Below are 25,377 nucleotides of genomic sequence, written 5' to 3'. Positions count from 1 at the left end.
AGGAAAGTCAGAAGGAAAGAAGGGAAATTAAAAAATAGAAGGAAAGAGTGGAAAAAGAAGGTATACAAGGAAAACAAGAAAAAAAATAAGAAATGAAAGATAGAAAGAAAGTAAGAAGAAACAAGCATTTGCAATGCAATAGGTCTCGCATTAGGAAAGTTTGAGCTTTTGGTATTGTAAAAGACAAATTTTGTATTTGCGTTGGTTTTGAAAATAGCGATAGTAATAGCTTTGTCATTGACAATGCCAATAGTTTTAACTTTTGCAAATGTGACACCTATAGCATTTGTAATGCAATATGTGTTGTATTTACGTGACTTAGATGTATTGATATTACAAATAACAATGGCTTTAAAATTTTTTTAGGAATTAATACTTAAATAAAAGCTATTATAATTTATAATGGCAATACCTTCAACTTTTGTGAATTACATTTGTGAAGATTATGTTCAGTGTATTTTATTGTGACGAAAATCTAAGAACAGAAGTGAAATATTAACATCTTTTTGTTACATTTGTAATAAAGCTTGAAACATTGAGAGAACATATTTGAACCAGGTGTTGTTGAATGGTTGCACAGATTGATGCTGTGGTGGCGCTGAGTGATGTTGTGATGGCGAACGAGTGATACTGTGGAGTTCAGTGCAGTGATGCAGTGGTAGCACATGGTGATGGTGTGGTGCCCCTGAGTGATGCTGTGGTGGTGCGAAGTGATGCTGTATGCTATGCTATGTTGTGTTTTGCTATCCTATGTTTTGTTATGCTATGCTATGTTTTGCTATCCTATGCTTTGATTTGTTATGTTATGCTATGCTGTGTTTTGTTATGCTGTGTTTTGTTATGCTGTGTTTTGTTATGCTGTGTTTTGTTATGCTGTGTTTTGCTATGCTAGGTTTTGTTATGCTATAATGGTTTTGTTATGCTATGTTTTGTTTTATTATGCTATGCTTTGTTTTGCTATGCTATGTTTTGTTAAGCTATGATGTTTGTTATGTTGTGTTGTTGTGTTTTGTTATGCTATGTTTTGTTATGTTATGCTATGTTTTGCTATGCTATGTTTTGTTTTGCTATCCTATGCTGTTTGTTTTGTAATGCTATGCTATGTTTAGTTTCGCTATCCTATGCTTTGTTTTTTATGCTGTGTTTTGTTATGCTATGTTTTGTTGTGTTTTGCTATGCTATGTTTTGCAATGCTATGTTTTGTTATGGTATGTTTTGTTATGCTATGCTATGTTTTGTTGTGTTTTATTATGCTATGCTTTGTTTTGTTGTGCTGTGTTTTGTTGTGCTGTCTTGTGTGAGGGTGGGTGAGTGAGTGAGGGGGTGTGTGAGGGTGAGTGAGGGGGTGTGAGGGGGTGTGTGAGGGTATGGGTGATGGGGTGTGAGGGGGGGTGAGGGGGTGTGTGGGGGTGGGTGAGGGGGTGTGTGGGGGTGGGTGAGGGGGTGTGTTAGGGGGTGTGTGAGGGGGTGTGTTAGGGGGTGTGTGACGGGGTGGGGGGATTGAGGGTGAGGGATTAACAGACTAGAGAGACGACTGAGAGATAAGGCGCAAAAGAAGGTTAACTACTAAGAAAAAAGTGAGAGAACGAGAAATGCAAGAAAGGAAAGAGAAGTGGAACTAAGAGCGAGTCGTGGGAGGGGGAAGAGGAGAATGTGAGGCAAACAGCAAGTACGAAAGAGGTGGAAGAGGAGAGAGAGTAGAAAAGAGAGAAGAAATAGTGAGAGCAGAAAGGAGAGAAGAGATAGTGAGAAAAAAAGAAACGGAGCAAGAGAGAAGTGAAACTAGAGGATGGAAAAGAAACGAGAAGAGGCGGTAAGAGAGACACAGACGACATGGTGTGGAGAATAGGATAGAGAGAGAAAGAGAGTGAAATGAGAGAATTGGAAAGTTGGGGCGGGGAGATGGCAGGCAGATAGAGAAACGACAAGTGGGAAGGTAATTGGAAAGAGAGACAAGGAGAGGGGACGACAGCAATGAAGGAAGGGGAAGACAGTGGGGAAGGGAGTGGGAGATGAAGAATATGGAGGAAACAGTTATAATGGGATAATGAGAGCGGTCTGACATGGGGGACGACTGAAGAGAGGGTCGCAAGCAGAGAGAAAGGGAAGAGACAGTGACAGGACGGGGACACATAGCCTGCATGTGTGAGAGGGCACAGGAATAGTAGAAGAGAGAAGGGAACACAACGGAAAAGGGGCTCATGAGAGTGTAAAAAGCTGTAATGAGTTACTGGAGGAGAAAGGGTGCACCATTGTCCGATGGAGAGGGCTGACATCACATGCCAGAGGTCGAACTAGCCTTGACAAGACCGACCTACATCTTCACCCTACCCAGGTCAAGAAACGAGTACCAACGGCTTACTCGATGTTTATGCACAAAGAGACTCATTGCTGAATGTATTTGATATTTATTTCAAGTGGTTAGTTTTAACCCTATGAGCGTTTACAAAAACAACAAAAAAAAATAATGCACGTAGCTTTCCGTGCCACTTTGCTGTGCTGAATTAACGATTTGCCCTTTTCAGGAGGCAGCGCTATAAACTATGTTATTGCACATGAGTCATGCGTGTGTGACAGAGAGTTTCCTCTGTTTGCGCAGGCTGTCAGTCTGCGGTTCCTACCACTTCCTAGTCACTTAAAAAAAAAACACAAGCAAGCAAAAAAAAAAACGTATTTCCCTGTACTCGTGTCACTACTGTAATCTTGGGCGTGAAATACCACAGATATTGATCACGGTGGCGATAGCGTGATATTCTGCTGCAATTGCTGTGTAGATGTGCAACACCCATGAAACAAAGATGGACGAAGGAAATAGTGGGACAATGCATGGAGACACACCCTGCAGGCATCTTAGAGGCACCAATGAGTCAAATGTTAGTCCAAACACAGAGGACAGGCGAAGCGAGCACGAGAAAGGTTTCCTACCGCAAACACAGCACAGATGTTATTCCCGGACAAACAAAAGCGTGGAGATGCCGGTCTTATGGCCAATTGAGCGCTATGCCAGTTGCACGCAAAACAAGCAGAAGTAGCGGTATACACAAATTGGTAAAATTTGGACAGCATGGATAAGTATTAGTAAATGTAATAGACATTTAAATAAATATATTGTTGGATAATTAGCTGCGATGTCAGCTTAATGAAAGGATTTCATTTTTAAGGGGACTCAGTTAATGGCAATTAATAAAGGCAGATTGGTAACAAGTTACGGTGTTGGTATTTGCACGGGCGTCACTGTACGCAGTAAACCTAATGGAAATGTTTGGGAAAGCAATAGTACAGGAAAGAGGTTCCTGTTTTTTAGGACTCAGTAAATAGTAACAAGATAGATTAAATTGGTAACAAGTCACGTTTAAAGTACTCGCACGGGTGTCTCTGTACGTGACGCGGGCTGCGCATAACCAAAAGCTGTCTACGGAAATAATAAGCAAAGCAAAAACAAAGGTGATTGGCCCATGCTGCCTTTTCCGCTGGGGTGCACTGCGCACCATGTAGTTAAAATGATAGCGAACCAGATGCATTTGCTGGGATTCAGTAAATAGTAATAATATAGGCAAAATCGGTAATAAGTCACGTTTAAAGTACTCGTACGGGTGTCTCTGTACTCGTACGGGTGTCTCCGTAAACAGCGCATAACTTAAAGTTGTTTACGGTAATAATTAGTAAAGCAACAAACAATGGTGATTGGCCCATGCTGCCGTTTTTGCTGGAGTGCACGACGCACCGTGCAGTTAAAATGATAGCTGACCAGAGAGGGAGCATGTCTTAAAGGAGTTCTGCCTCCTGATTGGCTGTTTAAATTAACACGGAATAGAAACCTGTGGTGCGCGCGCACCACAGAGGAGCCGACGCAGGAATCAAAACCAGTGGTGCACGCGCACCAGAGGAGCGGGGGCAAGTGAGCGCGAAGACGCCGAGATGAGGTAGGGGATGTGTGTGTAAGCGCCGGGGGGTTCTCTGTGTATGTGTTTGCGTGCGTGTATGCTCTGCGGGGGGGGTTCTGTATGTGTGTGTGTGAGTGTGTGTATGCGCAGCGGGGGGGCTGTATGTGTGTTGTGCATGTGCTGTGAAGAGCCTGCCGGAAACGGAGTGCGTGTTCACGCGCGCGACCCGATCCGATTCCGGCACGCTCCGTGCGTGTTCCAGTCTCTTGTCTCCAAGTCTCGCTACTCCTAGAAAGCTGACACGATAGCAATAGTCTCGCTTTGCGACAGCAGGGGATTCGCCCCCTGCAATCGCAGGCGCGAGACCTAAAAATGACATTGATATAATGCTTGTGGACAGCTTATAGTATATGTTCTCCCTGTGCAGCTGTCACAACTACAATCACCTGATTTATGAACTGGCCCCATATCATGATAGTGACTTTCTCTTTCTTCACAGGTACTTAAGAGAGGCTTTTGCCTTTGTTCTGTCCCTGTATGTAAATGCAGACACTGTAAGATGGGTTAGTCTGTCCCAGTATTTGCACAAATAATTTAAATAGCACTATTTTATTTCTTTTATAGCGCTACGTCGTGACGTCACGCGGTCATTTGCATATTGACTTACTTGGTCAGCCCCCCCTTCTTTGTATAGGACTTGTGCCCTCTGCCTCCAGCTCTTGATCCAAGACCTGTGATAGGCATGCTTGTGAGGTTGCAGCCCTCCGTGAAATCAGCTGCTGTGGCTGTTCAGTCATTTTGCTTTACGCCACTGGGGGTGCCACGTGCCCTCGTGATTTTGGAGAGCGCGCGCGTCTGAGTGCTGACCTCTCTCTGCTGCGAGGGCTGAGTTCACGAGAGTGTCTGCATTTAATCACCGTCTCTTGTGTACCGAGCTTGGGGGCTGAAAGGAGGGCTGGAGACAGCGTGAGCGATAGAGGGGTGTTATGAGGGAGACGGTTGCGCTCTCGTCGCAGTGTCTGCCTCCATACAATCGCAGCATAGTCTTCCCGATGCATTCATCCCCCTGCACGGAACAAACAGCCATCTCATTCCCCTGGGACCCCACCGGAAGTCAGCAGCGCCCCCTCCCGCACTATTGGTCCCGTCGGCGCATGAGACGGCCCCTCCCCCTGCCACCGTGGGCCCTGAACGGCCCTCTTTATCTCTCTCGCGCCTTTTCTTCTCCATTCTGAGTACTGACGTCCTTTTCTTCTCTTTCTCTCCACATATCACGCCGACCACTGCAGAGGCTTGGAGACAACAAGAGGAGAAGCCTGTCCAACTGCAAGCACACATTTAGAACAAGAACAGCATAAGCTAACGGGTACAGTGCGATGACAACACAAACTCAAATGCGGACTTCAGCAGCGGCAGCCACTCGCAGCTGTGCTCCGTCGTCAAAGGCAAACATTCATTGGTGTGCTTAAACGACTTCTCAAAGCTGCACTTCAAAACGAGCAGAAAGGCACAGATGTGCTTCGACAGCAGCATAAAACAAGCAAACAAATTCCCCCCCCCTCACTTACCACATGCCGTGGCCACAGGAACGCTGGAGCACGCACACCGCAAGTCGGCCTGAAGCGCGCCTCGGAAGAGACGCGTGACGCCGTGAACGTGCACGTTGGCGTTCCCGCGCGTTCACGGGCCTGAGTCGGCTCGTGCCCAGGTCTGTAGCGGCTCGTGCACAGCTCTGACTCCCTTGGCAGGGAGGAAGGCGGCTATAAGTCTTGTTGGCGGCAGCGCTTTGCGCTGCAACGCCAGCAAGACCTAAAAAGGAAAGACTGAAGGAAATAAAGAAAATAGAAAGGGTCTAAGGAAAGAAAGCAGGATAAGGAAGGGAGGAAAAAGAAGGAAAGAAGGAGATAAAAGGAAAGAACAAAGAAGGATAGGAGAACAAGATAGAAAAAAGAAGGAAAAAAAGAAATAGAGAAGGAGAAAGGGGAAAAAAGAAGGAAAAGGAGAAAAGAAGGAAGGAAAGAAAAAAGGATGCAAAAAATTAAAGGGCAAAAGAAGGAACAAAAGAAAGCAGATAGGGAAGAAAAAAGAAGTCAGGATAGAAGGATGTCAGGAAAGAGAAAAAAGAAGGGATGAATGGAAGAGCGTAGGCAAGAGGAAGAAGGCAAGAAAGAAGGAATGCCGGAAAGCAAGAACAAAACATAGAAAGACAGAATTGTAAAGATAGAGCACACTGATTAGCTAGTATTTCGATTTCACATGAGTGGATGTGAAGGAGCAGCAGTCAGATAAACAAGGCCACTCCAAAGGAATTTACAACAGAAGTAGCAGCAGATAGGTTCTGATAAAGCTGGAATGTGCCCTGAGGTTATATCAAAAGCACCCTGCTATCACATTAGGCTACAAAGACAGCACTAAAGTGATTATAAACTAAAAGCAAAAACATTGACACTGAAGGGAACTACATTGCGTGTGGATATGCTCCTTGTGAAAGAGCAAAATGCACTCGTTCAATGTGAAATTAATCAGTGGCTTAAGTAGGCTGACCCATTGCCCTGTGCTGTATACTGTAGAGGGCAGACGCTTAATGGGAGTGACAAAACAACAGACCAATGGATGAAGAGGTGGCTGAAAGTCCCTTTAAGTAGGTATATTATACATATAATTTACGTAAAATAAAAAGGTCATGGTTAATGCAAGACCTAAAAGATATCATCATTGCCTATACACAAAAAATCATTTTTCGATATAGGATACTACATGATTCCATGTAATGAAAACGCATTGTACTTTTCAGTTTTCAGTTTTCAAATTATTGTTTACAGCTGTTAGTGAAATGTCTACAGTTGAACTGGAACCAGCTTACAAGTCCCAAAATGCAGTCACTTGGTAAATTACCCCAATAAAGAAAACAAAGGTGCCAGGTCTCTAAAGCATTTATGAGTATGGAAAGCAGTACTATGGAAGTATGCACACCTGCATGCCTTTGGAAATTGGCTCGAGAAGACCAATTTCCTATCAGTAAAAGAGCAAAGAGGGTAAAATCCTTTCTATTTGTACTAACTGTGTATGACTATTCCCTCAATACTCTCATTTTAGATGCATTGAGGTCAATTTATTAAGGCATGTAAGAGAATGTATAAGAGTGCCACAGGAAACTGATTTATGTACTCCAGCGTGCCTCTTTGCTAGGTCCCTATGCATTCCAGTGACACAGAGTCCACTGGTAATCCTGTCTTAATCTCCCTTGTCCAAAGACATTTTCTGTTTTCTTATGACTATTCTTGAATTGCAATATTAGTATATTTTAGAACATGAGAAAATGCAACCTCTGAATTTGGACACCATGCCTTATCACTTAGAACAGCAGAAGATGTTGATACAGTTGTGTGTTCTTTTTGCCTAGTTCTTTTTTTTTTTTTATGTTTGAAAGCTTTATTAAAGGAAAAATAGATATTACAATAAGGTGACATCGGCAAAATATGAGTAAAGGGCATACAATGGAATAAAGTAAATAGAGGCAGCCAATATCACAAGGAAAAAAAACAAAGCATTTTTAAATTATTTGGGAGGGGAGGAAGGGGGAAGGGAGGAGAGAGGGAAAGAAAATATGGTATATATCATATAAGATAGATAAATAAATATAGAAAATACAGTATATGTGAATCAAAGAGTACAGTAAAAAATCATCATATTCAGTAAGTACTTGAGTGAAGAACTTGAAGTAGAGGAGACCAATATAAAGCTAAATCATTACAATATGAAAACTGTAATTATTACAATATGAAAACTGAAAAATATCATAACTGAAAAATATCATAAAACTACAGGCAAGAGTATATGTGTTCAGGGGGGTTTGAAATTATCCGAAGAGAGTGGAGAGTAAAACTTTTTGACAGATTGATCTAAGTACAGAGTAAGAGGTAGCCAGTAAAGATCAACGTTTCGGGAAGGTTTGCAGGAGGAAGCAAAGGCAACATCAAGTCTGTGTGATTGACATACAAGATTCCACCAACAGTTTAAAGACAATTTGTTCAAAGATTTCCAGTTGGAGACGATATGTTGTAATGCAATAGCCAGCATAAGATCAAAAAGACCATGGGAATGTGGGGGGAGAGCTAAATCTTCTGAAAGGCTACCAAGAAATACAAAAGAAGTTGAGAATTGAACAGAGATGTTAAAAATACGAGAAAGGCGAGAGAAGATCTGAGACCAGAAAATACGAGTTGAGGGACAGAAAAAGAAGAGGTGCAAAAGATCTGCAGAGGGAGCATTACAGGTCCAACAGGTAGAAACAGAATCTGGGTGAAAACGAGAGATAGAAAGAGGAGAGAGGTATAATCTGTGGTAAAAGAAAAAGAGGGTTTGAGTGAGAGAAGCAGTACGGGAAGTCTTCAAGGATCTAGCCCATATTTTATCCCAAAGCGAAGTCGGCCATGAAGAATGTAAATCCGTTTCCCAAGACAATTCCAATTTCGATTTAAGACGATCTGGGTTGGGGGCTGAGAAGTACCGGTAAATGACGGAAGCTTTAGGAGATGTAGAAAGAACCGTGAGTAGAGAGGAAGACGAGGCTGATAGGTCTTCTGAAGGGAGAGAGTAATAACGATCTAGAATGGTTTCCATAAGGATTGGGAATTTCTTTGCAAAAGAAGGAGGACAGTGAAATTGGGAGCGAAATTTGGGAAAGGAGCAAGGGGATGAACCATCAAAAAGATGATGTACCCATATGATACCTTTCGCTCTCCATGAGGGCCATGCAACAGGTCTGTTATTTATTAATATAAGTGAATTGTACCATATAGGCAATAGTAGGAAGGATTCTTGTGATACTGAGGTAGGGGAGACTAAAGGATGTAGAAGAGAAGAAGTATGTTTGAATAGAAAGGGATTAAGACATGGGGCTTTAGAGGTGAAGCGAATTACCTCTTGGAAGGAGTATGGGAGCAATAACTCCTGTTCAACAGAAAGCCAGAGGGGAGAAAAGGGGGAGGGTTCCTGAGATAACCAACGGGAGGCTTGCCTAAGGGAGAAGGACTTATGGTAAAGGCGAAAGTCCGGAAAGTTGGTACCACCATTAAGTTTAGATTTACGTAGATGTAAAAGCGATATGCGAGCTTTTTTCTGTTTCCAAAGAAATTTGGACAACACAGAATCAATGCGACGGAAATATGATATTGGTATACGAAGTGGGAGCATGGATAGTAAGTAGATCAGAATAGGGGCAATCATCATTCTGATGGAGTCGAGACGGCCCCACCAGGAAAGAAATAGTGGATTCCAAGAAGTGAGTAATGAATCTATTCTAGAGATGACTGCATTCATGTTGAGTTGAATAGACGAAGGAATAGAGTTAGAAAAAAGAACACCAAGATATTTAATTTTTGTAGAATTCCAGGCAAAGCCAGTGGCTGTGAAAAAGTGGGGAAGGCAAAGTTTGGTTAAAGGAAGGATCTCTGTTTTGTCAGAATTTATTTTGTAACCTGAGACCGAGGAAAATCTTTCAAATTCGTTTAATAAAGCGGGGACAGAGGTGGTCGGATCTGAAATAAATAAAAGTATATCATCAGCATAAGCAGATAATTTAAGATGGTGTTCACCATACGGGAAACCAGAGATGGATGGATTATTTCGTATGGAAGTAAGGAAGGGCTCAAGCGCTAAAATAAATAAAAGAGGAGATAAAGGACAGCCTTGACGAACGCCACGTTGGAGTATGAATGGGGAAGTGAGTTGACCATTAACGAGAACAGAGGCTTTGGGCATAGAATATATTAAAGAAATATAAGATATAAATTTGGGATGGAAACCATGCCATTTTAAGGAGGCCATGAGGAAGGACCAGTCAACCCGGTCAAAGGCTTTCTCAGCGTCTACTGAAATGGCTGCAAGGGGAAGTGAAAGTGAAGGGGCTTTACTTAAAACATTAAGGAAAAGTCTAGAATTGTCCGATGTTAAACGGCCTTTAACAAATCCACATTGTTCTTTCCCTATAAGATGCGGTAGGAGCGGGTCAAGGCGAAGAGCTAGTAATTTCGCAAAAAGTTTATAATCTACATTAACTAGAGATATAGGACGGTAATTTTTACAAAACTTAGGATCCCTACCTTCCTTAGGGATAAGGCAAATGGTAGCGTCTTGAAAGGAGCCTTGGGCTGATCCAGCAGAACAAAAAGACTGAAACAGAGCTAGAAGTTTAGGTAAGAGGAGGTCTGAAAAGTGTAAGTAGAATTCAACTGGGAAGCCGTCAGGTCCTGGAGTTTTTCCTTTAGTGAGGGAGGAAAGAGCAGAGGAGAGTTCTGAAAGAGTGAGGTCAGAATCGACGTCCGAGAAATTAAGGTGGGAAGTATCTGGGTGAGGTATGTTGTCAAAGTAAGATTGAAGAAGCTCTGGGTCGGAAGGGTTTTCGGGGGTATATAAAGTCTCATAAAAAGAGTGGAATTGTTCTAAAATTTCTGCGTCGGTATGAAGAAGAGTATTAGAGGGGGAATAAATAGAGTCAATGTTAGTTCGTTCTTTACGGGATTTTAAATAGTTAGCTAATAATTTACCTGATTTATTTCGACCTCCATAATATCGCGCGCTGCTCCGGAGGAGAAAAGAGGAAGCAGAGTCCGTGGTAAGTTTGTTAAAGGCTATCTTAGCTTTAAGTAATTCAGGAGACATAATTTTAGTAGAGGAGGTATAGAAATGATGTTCCATCGATTTAATATGGGCAAGGGTGACTTTACGTTCTTGAAGGAATTTTTTCTTCTTTTTGGAGACAAAATCAATAATAAAACCTCGGGCTGTGGCCTTAAAAGAATCCCAAAGTATATGAGGGGGGGTATCAGGTGTATAGTTGAGGTGAAAAAATTCAGAGATGAAAGTGCGAAAAGAGGAAGAAAAAAGAGGGTCAACAAGAAGAGAAGGATTAAAACGCCAGCGAGAAGATTTAGGAGTCAGAGGAAGAAGGTCAAAAACAGTGATAATAGGAGCATGGTCAGAGATAACAATCGGTTCAATAGAAGAGGAGATAAGGTGTTGAGAAAGAGATGAAGATAGAAAAATATAATCTAAGCGGGAGAAAGAGGCATGAGGAGGAGAAAAAAAGGAGAAGTCCACAACATCTGGGTGAGTTAGCCTCCATGAGTCTACAAGGTGAGATTGAGTGATAGTGTCAAGGAATTGTTTATGTGGTTTGTGAGGGGAAAAACGAACAGAGGATCTACGGTCTAAAAATGGGTCAACGATCTGGTTACAATCTCCACCTAATAAAAAGGAATCATCTTTATATTGAATACATTTTGCCGTAATGGAGGGCCAAAAAGAGGAATCAAAACAGGTAGGGCCATAAACATTGAATATCGTAATTGGGACATTATTAATTATTAGTTTAGCCAAAACCCAGCGTCCCTCATCATCCTTTTCTTCTAGAACTACTTTACACTGGAGTCGTTTATGTATCAAAATAGCCACCCCATTCTTTTTTTGAGAAGCAGGAGAAAATAAAACAGTTCCAACCCACAATCGTTTTAGCTTCAAAGATTCAATATCAGATAGGTGAGTTTCTTGAATAAGGACAATATCTGGATTGTAAGATGAGAGGTGGGAGAGTACTCTGTGCCTTTTAATAGGGTGATTAAATCCTTTCACATTCCATGAAACAACTTTGAAAGTGAAAGCTTAGTAAACTGATCAAAACCTAGAATTGCAAGAACATACTGTACAACTAGTAATGCAAATTGTAGAAAAATAGTAACCATAAAACTCTTCAAAAAGGTAGAAGGAAGAACAGGTAGAAAAGGAAGAAGAAAAAGGAAAAGGGAGGGGGAGAGGGGTAGGAACAGGGAAAGAAGGTCAGTGGGAAAGGAAGAAAGAAGGAAAGAGAGAAGGCATAGAAGACAGTACAAATCCAAAAGGATGACTGTAATAAACATACCTGAAAGGGGAAGCACACAAAGGGAAGGTGGGGAGGTGGCGACGCGTTACAAGACGCACGGACCAGGAGCAGGAGGAGAACCACATCAAGACCGCAAAAGAAAAAGGAACATGGGACGGAACAAGATGTTGAAAGGAGTATCCAATATATATCCGTCTGGGGAAGAAAAAGGAAAAATTGTTAACATACAGAACAGAACATATGACGCAAAAGAATAGGTCCAAAAAGTAGAAAAAGAAATTAGAGATATAGAGATATATAGGAGACGTAAGAAAAAGATAAAAGGGAAAAGATACGCAAAAAGAGAATGTGAAAACTGAGATGAGAAACAGGGAGAAGTACATGAAGGCAAAGAGAAGCCATTAGAAAAACAAGCATGTAGACAATAAAAGTCGCATTTCAGCCACTGTGCGAAGCAGAAGAGGAGGCGTCCATCCCTTCATCACTGTGTAGAAGAAGAAAGTTTCTTAATTCTCCAGGTTCCTGAAATGACCAAGTCTTGTCGCGATAGGTGACTCTGAGAGTACAAGGGTGAAATAAGCCATATCTTGCTCCCAGGGAGCGCAGAGAAGGACGCATAGCCAAAAATTCTTTCCGTCTGGAGGCAGTGACATTAGAAACATCCTGAGATAGAAATACTCGGTGACCTTGCCAAGACACTTGTTTTTTAGTTCTTGCAGCTGAAAGAATCAATAGGAGATCTGTGTATTTCAGAAATAAGATGATGACTCCACGAGGTTTTGAGGAGGAGCCCGTTCTGGCACCTAGTCTATGGGCTCTTTGTATACTAATGGAGGTGGACGGTGGTAGGTCCAGAAGTTTCGGCAAGAAAGTGGTGAAGAAAGACACTGGATTGTCCCCCTCAAGATTTTCCGGCAAATTGTAAATACGGAGGTTATTCCTCCTATTGCGATTTTCCAAATCTTCTGTATGCTTTTGCAGTGAGAGGACAGTTTTTTCTAAAGTGTCTATACGTTGTGTGTTGGACTGAACTTCAGGAAGGTGCTGTTCAACAGTAGAAAGACGGGCTTCCATATTGTCCCATTTATCTTTTAAAAGCTGCATATCTGTACTCGTTTTTTCAATAAATGGGCGTAGCGCACGTAGCTCCTCTAGAATTTGGTCAGTAGGAGAAGTGGAAGGATTGTCTTCCGGTGTAGGAGAATTTTGCTTAAGGCGTTTGCCCGTTGGAGTAGGTGGTGAAGGTTTGCTGGTATTGGTATGAGCCAATGAGGATTTTTGAGAAGTCATTTTCATAGTAGATGTGGCTTAATTTGTACCAGATGAAGACGCCTCTGAAGCACTCCCCGATGGCGTGAAGACAAATAGAAGTTTACGCAATCTGTCCATAAAAATGACTAGTCGCGTCTCACATATTCTCAACTTCCCAAGAAACAACTAAAGGTGCATTTGAGACGTACCAGAAATATCTCCAAAGAGAGGCAGCACCAAGAAGTAGCTGATATGAGAAGTGCAGTCAAACAAGAGATGATTCCTCCTAAGACGATTCTCAAACCAATAGCATGCAATTTTAGAAGCAGGGCATAGACTTTGGTAAAGATCGTGAAATATTAAAGTGGCACCAGCCGCTGTAAATCCAAAATCCAGTAGGAGGCAGTAAGGGCAAAGACCATGATAGAAGTAATTCTGCACCTGCGCTGGACTTCCCTGAGTAAAACGTGACGGTGGAAATGTGCAGCAGATGAAGAACAGCTGAGCCTGACACTTCAACTCCCTCGTTCAATGGCATACATGGAGTCAGTGAAAATGCACAACAAATGAGCAACAGCTGAGGCCGGGAGCACCTGACACCCCAAACCCCCTGCGCTGAGGTGAACACGGGCTGCAGCGCGGGAAGGAACGCTCTACCAATGCTTCAGAAGCGCTGCCTCTCCCACAGGCGTCGCATCTGAAAAGGCATGCATGCAGTCTTGAAGGAGCCTCCCACAACATCTATCGACAGTGACAGAAGTAGGCACAATGAGGTGTGACCGTGACAGGCGCTCCGCAGCAAGTGCGTCAGTCAGCCATTATGGTGGAGTCAGTAGGTCAGGAAACATGCCGGCCGCAGATAGCAGAGGAGGGCATGAGGTGGCAGACAGCAGAGGAACAACGCAGACGGCAGCAAAGCATGTGGAGCTGCGCAGAAACCGCGGCTCGCAATCAGCCGCGAACAGTGGAAAATGGCGGACACATGCAGAAAGCCAGAACGACTTGAGGCGGAAGAGGGGCACAGAGAGGCAGAATGTGCCGAAAAGCTCACCTCTAGAGTTTAGGTTGCAAGAACAGCCGATGGTGTGAGGCCGGTAGCAGCTGGGAGTTGAAGGAGAGCAGTTCCGCAAGGAAACCGCCGGCACTGAGGCGGGTTACAAAATGGCGGGTCCCGGCATCCAAAAATGCAAAGTCTCGGAAAAGTCATGAAGTTCGGCGAATAACCGTCGGAAAGACACACCTCATGCTGACGGCACAATCCGGTCACAAATTCCGGCGTTCCAGAAGAAATTCGGTCTCCGTCACATCGGGAAAAGTAGAAGAAGATGGTCCGGTGCGGAGGAGCTCCCACTCAGCCGTCCATCCCGCGCGGCGTCTAAACCACGCCCCTTGCCTAGTTCTTTTGATACCTTCTTTCTATTAAAGTTCACTCAGTCTAGATATGCAGGAGCTGATTTTTATGCAAAAATAGCTTAGCGTTGTAGAAACCCAGGGGCTTATTTATGAGAGTGATGTTTCATGTTTCACCATGCAGAGTGGTACAAGCATGACATAAACCTCTAATCTTACACCTGCCCACTATCTCTATTTCTCCTCTTTTCTTCGTCTTTCTAAGTGTGCTGTATTCTGCAGCACACATAGAAGAATATCCTCCCAGATTGTCTATGTGCTTGAAGGTGCCCATTCCTGCACAAAAACAATCCTGTATGTAACACAGGCACCCTTGCACCATGGTGCAAGGGTGCCTGCATTGGTGCTATGCTGCCAAAAGGCCTTCAGAGCAAGGGAAAGAACAAGAGTGCACCACATTGCCTTAAATACAGCACTTTCTTGCCCCTTTCATGTCACGCAGCACAGCAAGGTGACTTGCAGTGCCACACTGCATCACAAGCTCATTAATAAGCCCCTCAATCAATAGACCTGGATATTTATTGAGTTCGACAGCATTTTATATTTATACCATAAAAAATAAAGATCCACCATTCGTCCTTGACACTAGACAACTGGGAAACTGGGTGCATGTAGAACTAAAACAAAATATGGGTACTTACGCTGGTCCCGCCCGAACTTAATCTTATGAGAATTTTGAATACTAACAGCGAAATCCTGGCTCTAATATAGATTTGGGTGGTCACATTATATTTACAGAGGAAATGCTAAATCCATAGGAGAATCTATCGGGAGAATTTCCTCCAAGATAATGATAGTGTGGTGGAGGAAATAAGGACATAAAACCATCGATCAATCTTCTGTTTGTGTTTCGGCACACAATTGATTTAAGATAGATGTATATCATAAATGAAATCAAATATTTTAACTTTTATCTACAATGCATCATTACTTGGAAAGCCATTGTGCACGACTGTGTTCATCAGTTTACGTTACATTTCCTGTTTTTCAAATTTGTAAATACAAGCATGTATGTTTGAACATTGGGGTTGGCTGGAGTTACGTAATTTGTTTCTCACGTGATATGGTAATTCTGACAAGAATCACAGGTTTCATGTGCATTACACAAGGGAGCGTAGGTGTGAAAATCAAGGCTAATGCAGAGAGCCCTATTTTTGCCACATGCCCATGATAAAACGTACCTCACCTAGCTTTCTCTGGCGACCGTCCGCTGTCCATTCATTCACAAGACACATGCCAACAATGCACTCGTGCTAAAATCTTGCAGTTACAAGATAGATGTCGAACTAGTTTCTGTAAGTTGCAAGGTGAATATTGCCAGAACTTGCTGTTGAGATAGACAGTTACTGTGCGACATTTTCTGCTCAAACTAATTCTTCTGGGAGACAGTTAAGCAATTGGGGTAAATGTAAAAAAAAACATACAATCCAGAAATTACGAGATATCCTGGAAATACGGGTAACTAGGTTTACATGAGATTAAACTTGTGTAATAAAGATTAAGTCCTAAAAGCTCTGCAAGCAAACATGAACTAGGAAATCGGTCATAATAGGTTTGTGAGCTACCTTTGTTTATCCATTTCTTTAGCCCCTTTGCAGCTGGAGTAATTTCCCTGCTGTGCTGGTGGGGATGGGACGCGTGTGGCGCTCTAGTGTTTCGCGGGTCTCGGCCGAGACCCGAAAACACTCTCACACATTGTAGCACCTTCTGGCCAGGCGTGGCCAGAAGGCTATAAATAAACAATGGAGGTTGCTCGAGGCTTCCGGTCCAGAATAGTATACCAAGTGTGTAGTATCTGTTCGTTATATGTCCAGCCATATATCTGTAAGCCCCAGGTGTTGTGACCCCCACCCTCTTACTCCCTTACACTGGCGACGAGGGCGGTGACATCTGTGGAAGAACCCTGGCTGGGGAGTAAGACGTTCCTACCGTCGGCAGTGGCGGTGTGACCTCCGGTCTTGCGCGTGGTCCGGCGTGGTGGTGGACGAGCCGGCATTGAAGGTACCACCGCTCGAGTATTGCACCGGTAAGCAGCGTGAGTGGAACTGCGTGGGGACCGGAGAACGTTGAGCCCTTCAGCAGACGGGGACGAGGCAGGCATCAGGCTGTGCGGTGCGAAGACCCGGCTGGCGCCTGGAGTGGTGTGCGCATGCTCTGTGAGCGCGAGGCCTGCCACAGCGTCAGAGACGCGTGAAGAAGCCTCGGTCTCAGCGCATGAGTGGAGAAGTCGGCACAAGGGTGCAGAGTATCCCCCCTACGGCTGAATGTGTGCAGGTGGCGTGCTGAGAGGACGGCATCGGCGTGTGCGGCCATAAACAAGCATTGGTACCTCCAAAAAAATACAAATTAAAAAAAAAAAACACGAGGTTGAAGAAGTGCATGAACAGGGACATTGATACACAAACGAAGTAAAGAGGAAGTGGTTGGCTAAGTCGCAGAGAGGGGCACACATCAAGCACTGTGTCTGACGAGTGAGGCATAGAAGCAAGCCCGGACAGCCACGGCCATGTCAGTGGTGCAAAACGCCGCACCAGGAGGAGGGACCCAACAAGCAGCAGCCCCAGCGCAGGTGGCAGGACCAGTAGTACAACATGCAGTGGGTCCAGTGGTCCAACACTCGCCACACTCCCAAATCAACCCAATACCATCATTCAGTGCGCTGGCTGACCCAAGCACTGCGGCGCGGAGATGGACGGTGTGGCTGAGTCGTTTAAACAACTACTTCACGGCAACAAGGGAAAAGGACAATGAGGTGAAAAGATCCCTGCTATTGCATTTTGGTGGTGATGAACTCTACAAATTATTCTCACACCTGCCGAACACCGGATTAGCGACGGACTATGATGCTGCCATACAAGCGCTGAACGCACACTTTGACCCACAATTGAACCCCCATTATGAAAGGTTCAAATTCAGGCAGTCCAGGCAAAGGGAGGGAGAAACGATGGTCGCTTTTCCCGCGCGGCTGAGAGAGCTGATAAGCACATGTCCGGACGATGATCAAACAAAGATGACAGCACAGCTGATTCAAGGATGCAAGAATAAACATCTAAGAACGCTGATACTAAGACAGCCCCGCATAACATTAGATGAAATATTAATGCTGGCCAGGTCACATGAGTTGTCGGATGCGCGGGCCACGGCGATGGAAGCAGCCATAAACCCGTCAACAAGCACGGATGTAACAGTGAAAACGGAAAGAGTAGATGCAGTGCGGAGCAGTGGCCGCGGAGGATGAGGAAGATAGCCGACCAGGACACAATGCCGCGCACAATGTGGTATCTGTGGATATGAAGAACATAACCAAGATGGCTGCCCTGCACGTGGCAAGACATGCGCCAAATGTGGAGGACTTAATCATTTTGCCAGTGTCTGCAGAGGTGGTGCAAGAGGGAGCGTCAAGGGGCAAGGAACAGCAGGAAAGAGAACACCGACTAAAGCGGTCAGACAACTTGCTCTAGATGATGCACGTGAGGCACACCCTTCGAGAGGAAGCAGGACACCATCCCGATATCCACAGCGGCTTGATGATTCGTCGACAGAGGAAGAGGAAGAGTGCTATTATGTATCCTTCATGAGTGAACTCAAAAGGAGGCGAAGACCGCAACCGAAGTGTCAGATTCAAATCGACGGATCGACAGTAACAGGAGTTGTAGACACTGGAGCCACGATCAATGTGATGGGCATTCAACATTACAAGGCGTTGAAACCGAGACCACAGCTTGTACCGTTGAAGGCTCGCATTTTAACATATGGCAGCAAAACGCTGCTACCCCTGCGAGGGAAGATGACTGTGCAGGTGAAAGCGGAAGGTCAAGAGGTAACGACCACTTTTCATGTGATTGACAAAGAGGCCGACCTGCTGGTTGGAAGTCACACAGCTGAGGACCTCAAGCCAATTGCTTTTGCAAATGCAGTCAAAGCACTACACACAGAGGAAATCCTTCAAATGTTCCCATCACTGTTTCAAGGTCTAGGAACCATCAAGAGGCCACCAGTCAAACTACACATTGACAAGGCGATACAACCAATAGCATTGAGGCATCGGAGAATTCCGTTCCATCTTCGGTCGGCAGTTGAACAAGAATTGCTGAAGCTGGAGGAGCAGGGAGTGATAGAGAAAGTAACTGGACCGATACCATGGGTATCTCCGATGGTGATCGCAGAGAAACCCCGACAGCCCGGCAAGATCCGAATATGCATTGACATGCGCATGCCCAATAAGGCGATCAAGAGGGAGAGGCATCTCACGCCCACAGTAGATGACATACTAACGGACCTGAACGGAGCACAATGGTTCTCCAAATTAGATCTAAATGCGGGCTGCCACCAACTGAGGCTAGCGGAAGAGAGCCGCTACTTCACGACGTTTTCAACACACTTAGGACTGAGAAGGTACAAAAGACTCAAATTTGGCATAACATCTGCAGCCGAAATTTTTCAGAACGCCATTAAAGAAATCCTGTCAGGATTGAATGGGGTGTTAAATGTCAGTGATGACATACTCATCCACGCCAAGACGAGTGAAGAACACCATAGGAGGTTGAAAGCCATGCTCAGGAGACTGGCCGAATTTGGTGTCACGCTACACAAGGAGAAGTGTCAGTTTTTCAAACAATCAATAGAGTTCTTTGGATACGTCTTTGACTCGGAAGGAGTCAAGGTAGATCCCCGGAAGTCATCTGCCATAAAGTGTGCTCCAGCCCCAACAACCGCGTCAGAGGTGAGAAGTTTCATGGGCATGGCACAATATTGTGCCCGTTTTATCCCACAGCTAGCCACCATAGCAGAACCTTTGCGGAACCTGACGAAAAAAGAAATTTCCTGGAGATGGTCCCAAACGGAAGCCGAGGCGTTTGGCAAAGTGAAAGCGGCATTGCTGGACAGTACAACAATGGCGTATTTTGATACGGCAAGGCAGACAGAAATACTGGTGGACGCCAGCCCTGTTGGTTTGGGCGCACTGCTGACACAGGAGTCAGAGCCTGGAGTGTGGGTTCCCCTGGCCTTTGCAAGCAAGGCCCTCACAGCGACGGAGGCAAGATATTCGCAGATAGAGAGAGAAGCTCTGGCAGTGAAGTGGGCCAGCAAACATTTCCAACTATATATCACCGGACAGCCGTTCAGAATGGTCACAGATCATCAGCCGTTGATACCTTTGTTTAAAGGTACAGCCCCGCACCCGCCGGCGCGGACTGAGAGATGGGCCATTCAGGTTCAACACTATCAAATGGATCTGGTCTACAGACCGGGAGCAAAGAATCCGGCGGATTTTTTGTCACGACATCCTCAGGTGGAAGGAGGTGCGGCTCAAGATCAAGATCTGCGGACCTAAGAATTTGTGGATATGGTGTCCCAACTGTCATGTCCCCGAGCGTTAGCAGCAGAAGACATTGTAGCTCAGTATGACTATGACGTAGTCGTGAAGAGTCAAGGCAGCGATAGATGCTGGATCTTGGGAGAACTTCTTACGAAATGTGAGTGATTGGAATGAGGCGGACCGCACTCGCTTTTCCCAATTCTGGAGAGTACACAATGAACTCAGCAGAGCGAACAATGGGCTCATACTTCGAGGGTCACGAGTAGTGATTCCAAATACTCTCCAGGATCAAGCGACATTACTGGACCATGAAGGACACCAAGGCACGAGAAGGATGAAAGCCAGGATGAGGGAAAAGGTATGGTTTCCCCACATGGAAGAAAAAGTTGATAGTATTGTAAGGAACTGCCGGGCATGCCAGCTAACCAGTTTGCCAGATACACCAGCACCCATTATCACGGAAGAACGCTCTCCATCACCCTGGACCTGGGTCAGCTTGGATTTTGGTAGTTTTCCTGACGGAAGAGTGACTGTGGTGCTGATAGACAGTTACACTAAATACCCCATGGTTGAGGTAGCACCATCTACCAGCTTCGTAAACATACAGCCGATCCTCAGTAAAATCTTTGCGATGTTTGGTATTCCCCAGTTGATTAAAACGGACAATGGCCCACCGTTTCAAGGAAACAAATTTAAAGAATTCCTGCAAGGTCTAGGGATAAGACATCATCGAGTCACACCTCAATGGCCTCAGGCCAATGGAGAAGCGGAAAGATTTATGAGGACTGTCAATAAAACCCTGAGGATAGCAATGGTAGAAGGGACAGACCCGGAGAAAGCACTGCAACTTTTCCTGAGGGAGTACAGAAGCACCCCCCACAGTACTACTCAAAGATCCCCATGGTCGTTGATGTTTGCAGGACCCCGGCGCGACCTGTTACCAATGGCCGATAACTGGAGGCCTGAACCATATGTGCCGGCCGCTACTCAAGAGAGAAGGAGAAAGACGAACGAGAGGGCATGCCGGAGGAGGCGGGCACGAAACAAAGAATTAATCCCTGGAGACACGGTATTGATACGAACACGTAGGCCGGGAGGAAAGTTTCGTACTCCTTATGAAGCTGAACCGTGGATAATCAAGGCGACAAAAGGCACTGCTGTGACGGTACAAAAGAATGGGGAAGAAGTCACCAGGAACGTGTCGTGTTTTAAGCGCATTCCATCTGCACCCGAAACCCCAGTAACCTGTGATGGACCAACCACCGAAGTGGCTGATCAATTTGACCATGCTGGTGCTCCAGGTGAGGCTGGTGAGTCTGTCAGCACACCGCCATCTCCAGTGAGACGAGAGCCTGAGCCCTCGACACCCTAGGCAAAGCCAGAGGCTGGCAGATTTTGAGTGTTGACTCTTTAAGACTATTGAAAAAGAAAAACAAATACCAAGTTGGGAAGGGATGTGGCGCTCTAGTGTTTCGCGGGTCTCGGCCGAGACCCGGAAACACTCTCACACATTGTAGCACCTTGTGGCCAGGCGTGGCCAGAAGGCTATAAATAAACGGACGGAGGTTGCTCGAGGCTTCCGGTCCAGAATAGTATACCAAGTGTGTAGTCTCTGTTCGTTATACGTCCAGCCATATATCTGTAGGCCCCAGGTGTTGTGACCCCCCCTCTTACTCCCTTACAACGCGCACAGCTCCCCGGTGCTCATGACTAGCTCAGCTCATCCTGAGACACGGTGCTCGTGTGCTGATGACGAGCTGAGCTCGTCACAGCCACACCCGTTTTCGTGGAACGTTCAGCACAGCAGGGGAATTATCCCCGCGTGTGAGCGTTCCACGGCTCATGACGAGCTCAGCTCGTCATGAGCACACGAGCACCGTGCCTCATTTGAGCTCGTCATGAGAACGGAAGAAGTTAAACCTTTTGGTGAACATTTCTAGCGTAAGCGCAGTCCATGTGACTCTGGCGCACATTTCCCATCTACATTTTTTCTCTCGAGGCAAGTCTTGCTAAAAAATATTGGGCCTGTTCATACAGCCTTTCCAGAGTACATAAAGTAGTATTCCAATAGCAATCTTTTAAATACCTTTGAAATTAGCCCCCAAAACATTTACAAGGAATATTTAGGGAATATTCGTATACAGTTAGTACAAATAGAAAGGACTGTTATGTCTTTGCACCTTTTGTAATAGGGAGGTATGTAAGAGTACGTAAAAGAGTACTCCTATAGTACCACTTCCAGTATTCATAGATGCTTTTTTGAACAGGCCACTAAATTGGGATGGTGCATGCCGCTTTGGAGATGGATTGCATTGCCTTTTTTTTCAAAGGAGTCCTAATAGGTTTTGGGGAGGGGTTATAAAGTGAGTGCCAACACAATCATTTATCTTCTGCTGGTAATAAATACAGCACCAAAGTAGTGAAATGTGTGTATGAATGCCCTGGCACTGATACCTGATGTGGGCTGATGAGTTATAAGGTATAAGGCATAACATAAGCTATTATGCACCTGAAAAAGACCTTTAGTAGGAGGACTGACTAGGACACTCTGAAGAATTGAGATTTCATGGCAAGCTTTAAAAATATTGAACAGTTTTGTTGCTGCAGACTAATCAAGTTACTCAATGCTAAGGCATCCTTTTGACAAATACATTGTTTTAAATCTGCTTGTGAAAGGAATCTCATTCTATATTTCCAGGTGGTGGGTTGGACTCGCTTTTTATTCATTACTGGTTCATGAGTAGGTATTTCAAATTATGTGAAGCCAGTATTTGGTTGCCATGTGTGGCAGGAGAAGGGTCCATGGTGTTAGCCCCCCTTAACTTTTACTACTGCTTCATATAAATGTAAGCTTTTTCATCCATCATGTTGTTGTTGTGTTATCCAGCAACAGGCCATTCCATAACTATTCATGATCTATGACTATATACAATGATTTAAACTATACTTTAGGACCACAACACTATACTATTGACACTTTCTCTTCTGCTGCAGGTAATCTGGCACATACGAAAACAAAGGGGGCCATAGCTTACCAAGTAAACTCACCCCAGAAACCCACCAGTCGCGGGAAGGTAAGAATCATTACTTCAATATGACACCCCCTCTGGCAAAGGTTGTGTTCTCACGTCCACTAAACCTACGTAACATCTTCTTTGATTTCTCTCTTCCTTTCCTGTTCAGCGGGATATTTTATTGATATTCCGGTCATTCAGTGAGGTAAAACACTTTTTCCTTTTTCTCTACCTGTTCGCTTTATCTTGTTTTTCTCCATCACGACATTTGTTTTAACCTGTCCTAACATTATTTTAAAATTAGAATAAAATACATTTTTGTATTGTAGCATCAGATTTATTTGTTATGTACGATGAGAGGTAAGAATTGGGAATCTTGACTATTATTGTTTTCATTGAGGTATACACATAATAGTTTGCCACCCAAATTTCAGACAGGTGCAAATTATAAAAGCTTAGAATGCCTCAGGTTCAGTTTCACCTTCTCTTCAATTCCACACCTTGTGCATCAGTACACACTGGTCTTCTAAAAAGCACACACTCCTTCTTGGTTTAGACAGAACACTGATTTGTCAAATTATTAATTTCTAGCCCACAGAATTAACATTTGCTTCTCAGAACATTGCATTGTAGTGCTTGTGCTTAATACAAAACATGTTGAGCATTAGGCCTTGAAATTAACAAAATAATGTACATATTAATAGCTAAATTAATCGTGTTCTAAAGGCACGACTATCTTTTGCGAACACTTCAGGGCATACAAATTAATTTGCTGCTGTTCGTTCCATCTGTCCAAAATTGTAATATCTTTCAGGTGCATAGTCTTTCCGTAGTGAAAACAGAGAACGTACTCTGTTCTGCTTGTCATTCCGCGGATTATAGCATCTGGAATCGCCTAACAGTTGGTCAAGTGATATAGAGGTAGATTCATCAAGCATTTTTGCGAGCGCAAACGGAGTGAATCGCAAAATTTGTCCGTTTGCGCCCGCAAAAATGGCAATTGAGATTCATCAATGGTTCAGAACTCGCAATTTGAAAAATCGCAAATATTTGCGATTTATCAAATTGCGATCGCATTTAAGGAATCTCAATTTGAGATTCCTTAAATGCTACTCATGAACCTTTTAAAAATTTCGAAATCGCTATTTTTGGCCGCTATTTACCGCGAAGTCTGACTTCGTGGTAAATAGCGAAAACTTAGAAAAATGCACTTTAGTGCCTTTTTATAAGTTGTATGTTACACACACACAGGTCCTTTGGACATGTGTGTGCGCAACATCAGTCTACATGTACATTTCAGGGGTGCTACAGGGTGTCCTTTGGACACCCCTGGCTCCCTTGAAATCGCATCCTAAGGAAGCTGTAGAAATCGCAAATAAAATTGCGATTTCTACATGAATCCCGTTTTGCGAGTCTTTAATAGCGATTCCTTAATAATCGCTATTAAGGACTCGCAAAACGGGACAATGATGAATCTGGGGGATAGTTTTTTGATGCTTTAAAAGGGTGCATTGTTTATATGGTACCACTGACCTTGCTCCTCGGAAGATGAAAAGGCTTATTTTAAAATTTGTTTTCATGCAGGTTGAATTTATCGATACCATCCACCACCCAAGGGAGACAACAAACATGAAATCGCAAACAGTGGCATCTTATTTTAGAGTAAGCTATTATTCTTTATAATGATATGGGTACTTTATACATGTAGTTTCAAATCCGTAAAATAGCCATTAAATTGACATAGTATGAACATTTCCATTACGAAAATAATTTTTCTTTATGTGTTTGTAGGAAAAGCTTTCACATGTTTACAGTCAACACAGCGATACGGTTTCTCAAAGGGAATTACCAGCTTTTGCGACTAAGATCAGATTTCTTTCTCTAATTAAGCGCTGCAGATTAGTCATTTATTTTGCAACTAAGACATGGGTTTGACTCGAGGTTACATTCTAATGGCACCTCGCAGTCATATTACACTTTTTATAACACTTCTGTGCTGCTACTCCAGAAGCAAGAGTTTGAGAAGGTGACAACCATTTGTTAATCAAGCTTTAAAAATGTGGAGTAAATTTCTTAACCTCAATCCCCAATATAGACAATTTAATGGCGTTCAGTAAAGACACTCTTCTCTAATGTCTCTATCATGTTGAATTATTGCATACATTGGGATCGTAAGCTACTCTTGTTCAACAGACCTAACTGGGGACCAGTACCCTCTGTGAGACAGAACAGTTCAAAACTCCCTCTGAGCTTGAAACTCAGAATTTAGGAGCACTACAAGTAACACTCAAAGATCCATCGACTAGTTGGGGCTTTATAGTTTAAAATTGTACAATTAAATATTATAACCAAAGTTCAAATATGTACAAAATGTTGTGTGAAAATAGTATACAGGGCACCCTCGAAAGGAATCCGCATACTACATGGTGCGCATGCTTAAGGAACATCACAAGGGTCTACTAACACCCTGACCGCAGACCACCAGTTGGCTGCTCCCTGAAAGTGACACTTAGTGGTAGAGGGGAGATGTGGTTGCTCTAGATTTGGTAGGGGCTCCCAACTTCCAGCACTCTCCACTCCCTTGTTGATACCCCAGCATGGAGGAGAACAGTACAAAAG

General features: G+C 44.0%; 1 protein-coding gene across 1 annotated transcript in view; it reads left to right on the top strand.

The window, feature by feature from the left end:
- MYO3A (myosin IIIA) overlaps positions 1 to 25,377 on the top strand; it is an 869,350-nt gene that overhangs the window by 595,659 nt on the left and 248,314 nt on the right. Inside the window, exons 22-23 of the mRNA XM_078662798.1 lie at positions 22,739 to 22,818; positions 24,343 to 24,420. Of these exons, the coding sequence (XP_078518924.1) occupies positions 22,739 to 22,818; positions 24,343 to 24,420 (158 nt within the window). The remainder of the gene's footprint in view (positions 1 to 22,738; positions 22,819 to 24,342; positions 24,421 to 25,377) is intronic.

The sequence above is a fragment of the Lissotriton helveticus genome, chromosome 10 (genome assembly GCF_964261635.1).
Source record: "Lissotriton helveticus chromosome 10, aLisHel1.1, whole genome shotgun sequence".
NCBI lineage: Eukaryota > Metazoa > Chordata > Amphibia > Caudata > Salamandridae > Lissotriton > Lissotriton helveticus.
This window is presented reverse-complemented; position numbering and strand designations above follow the sequence as displayed.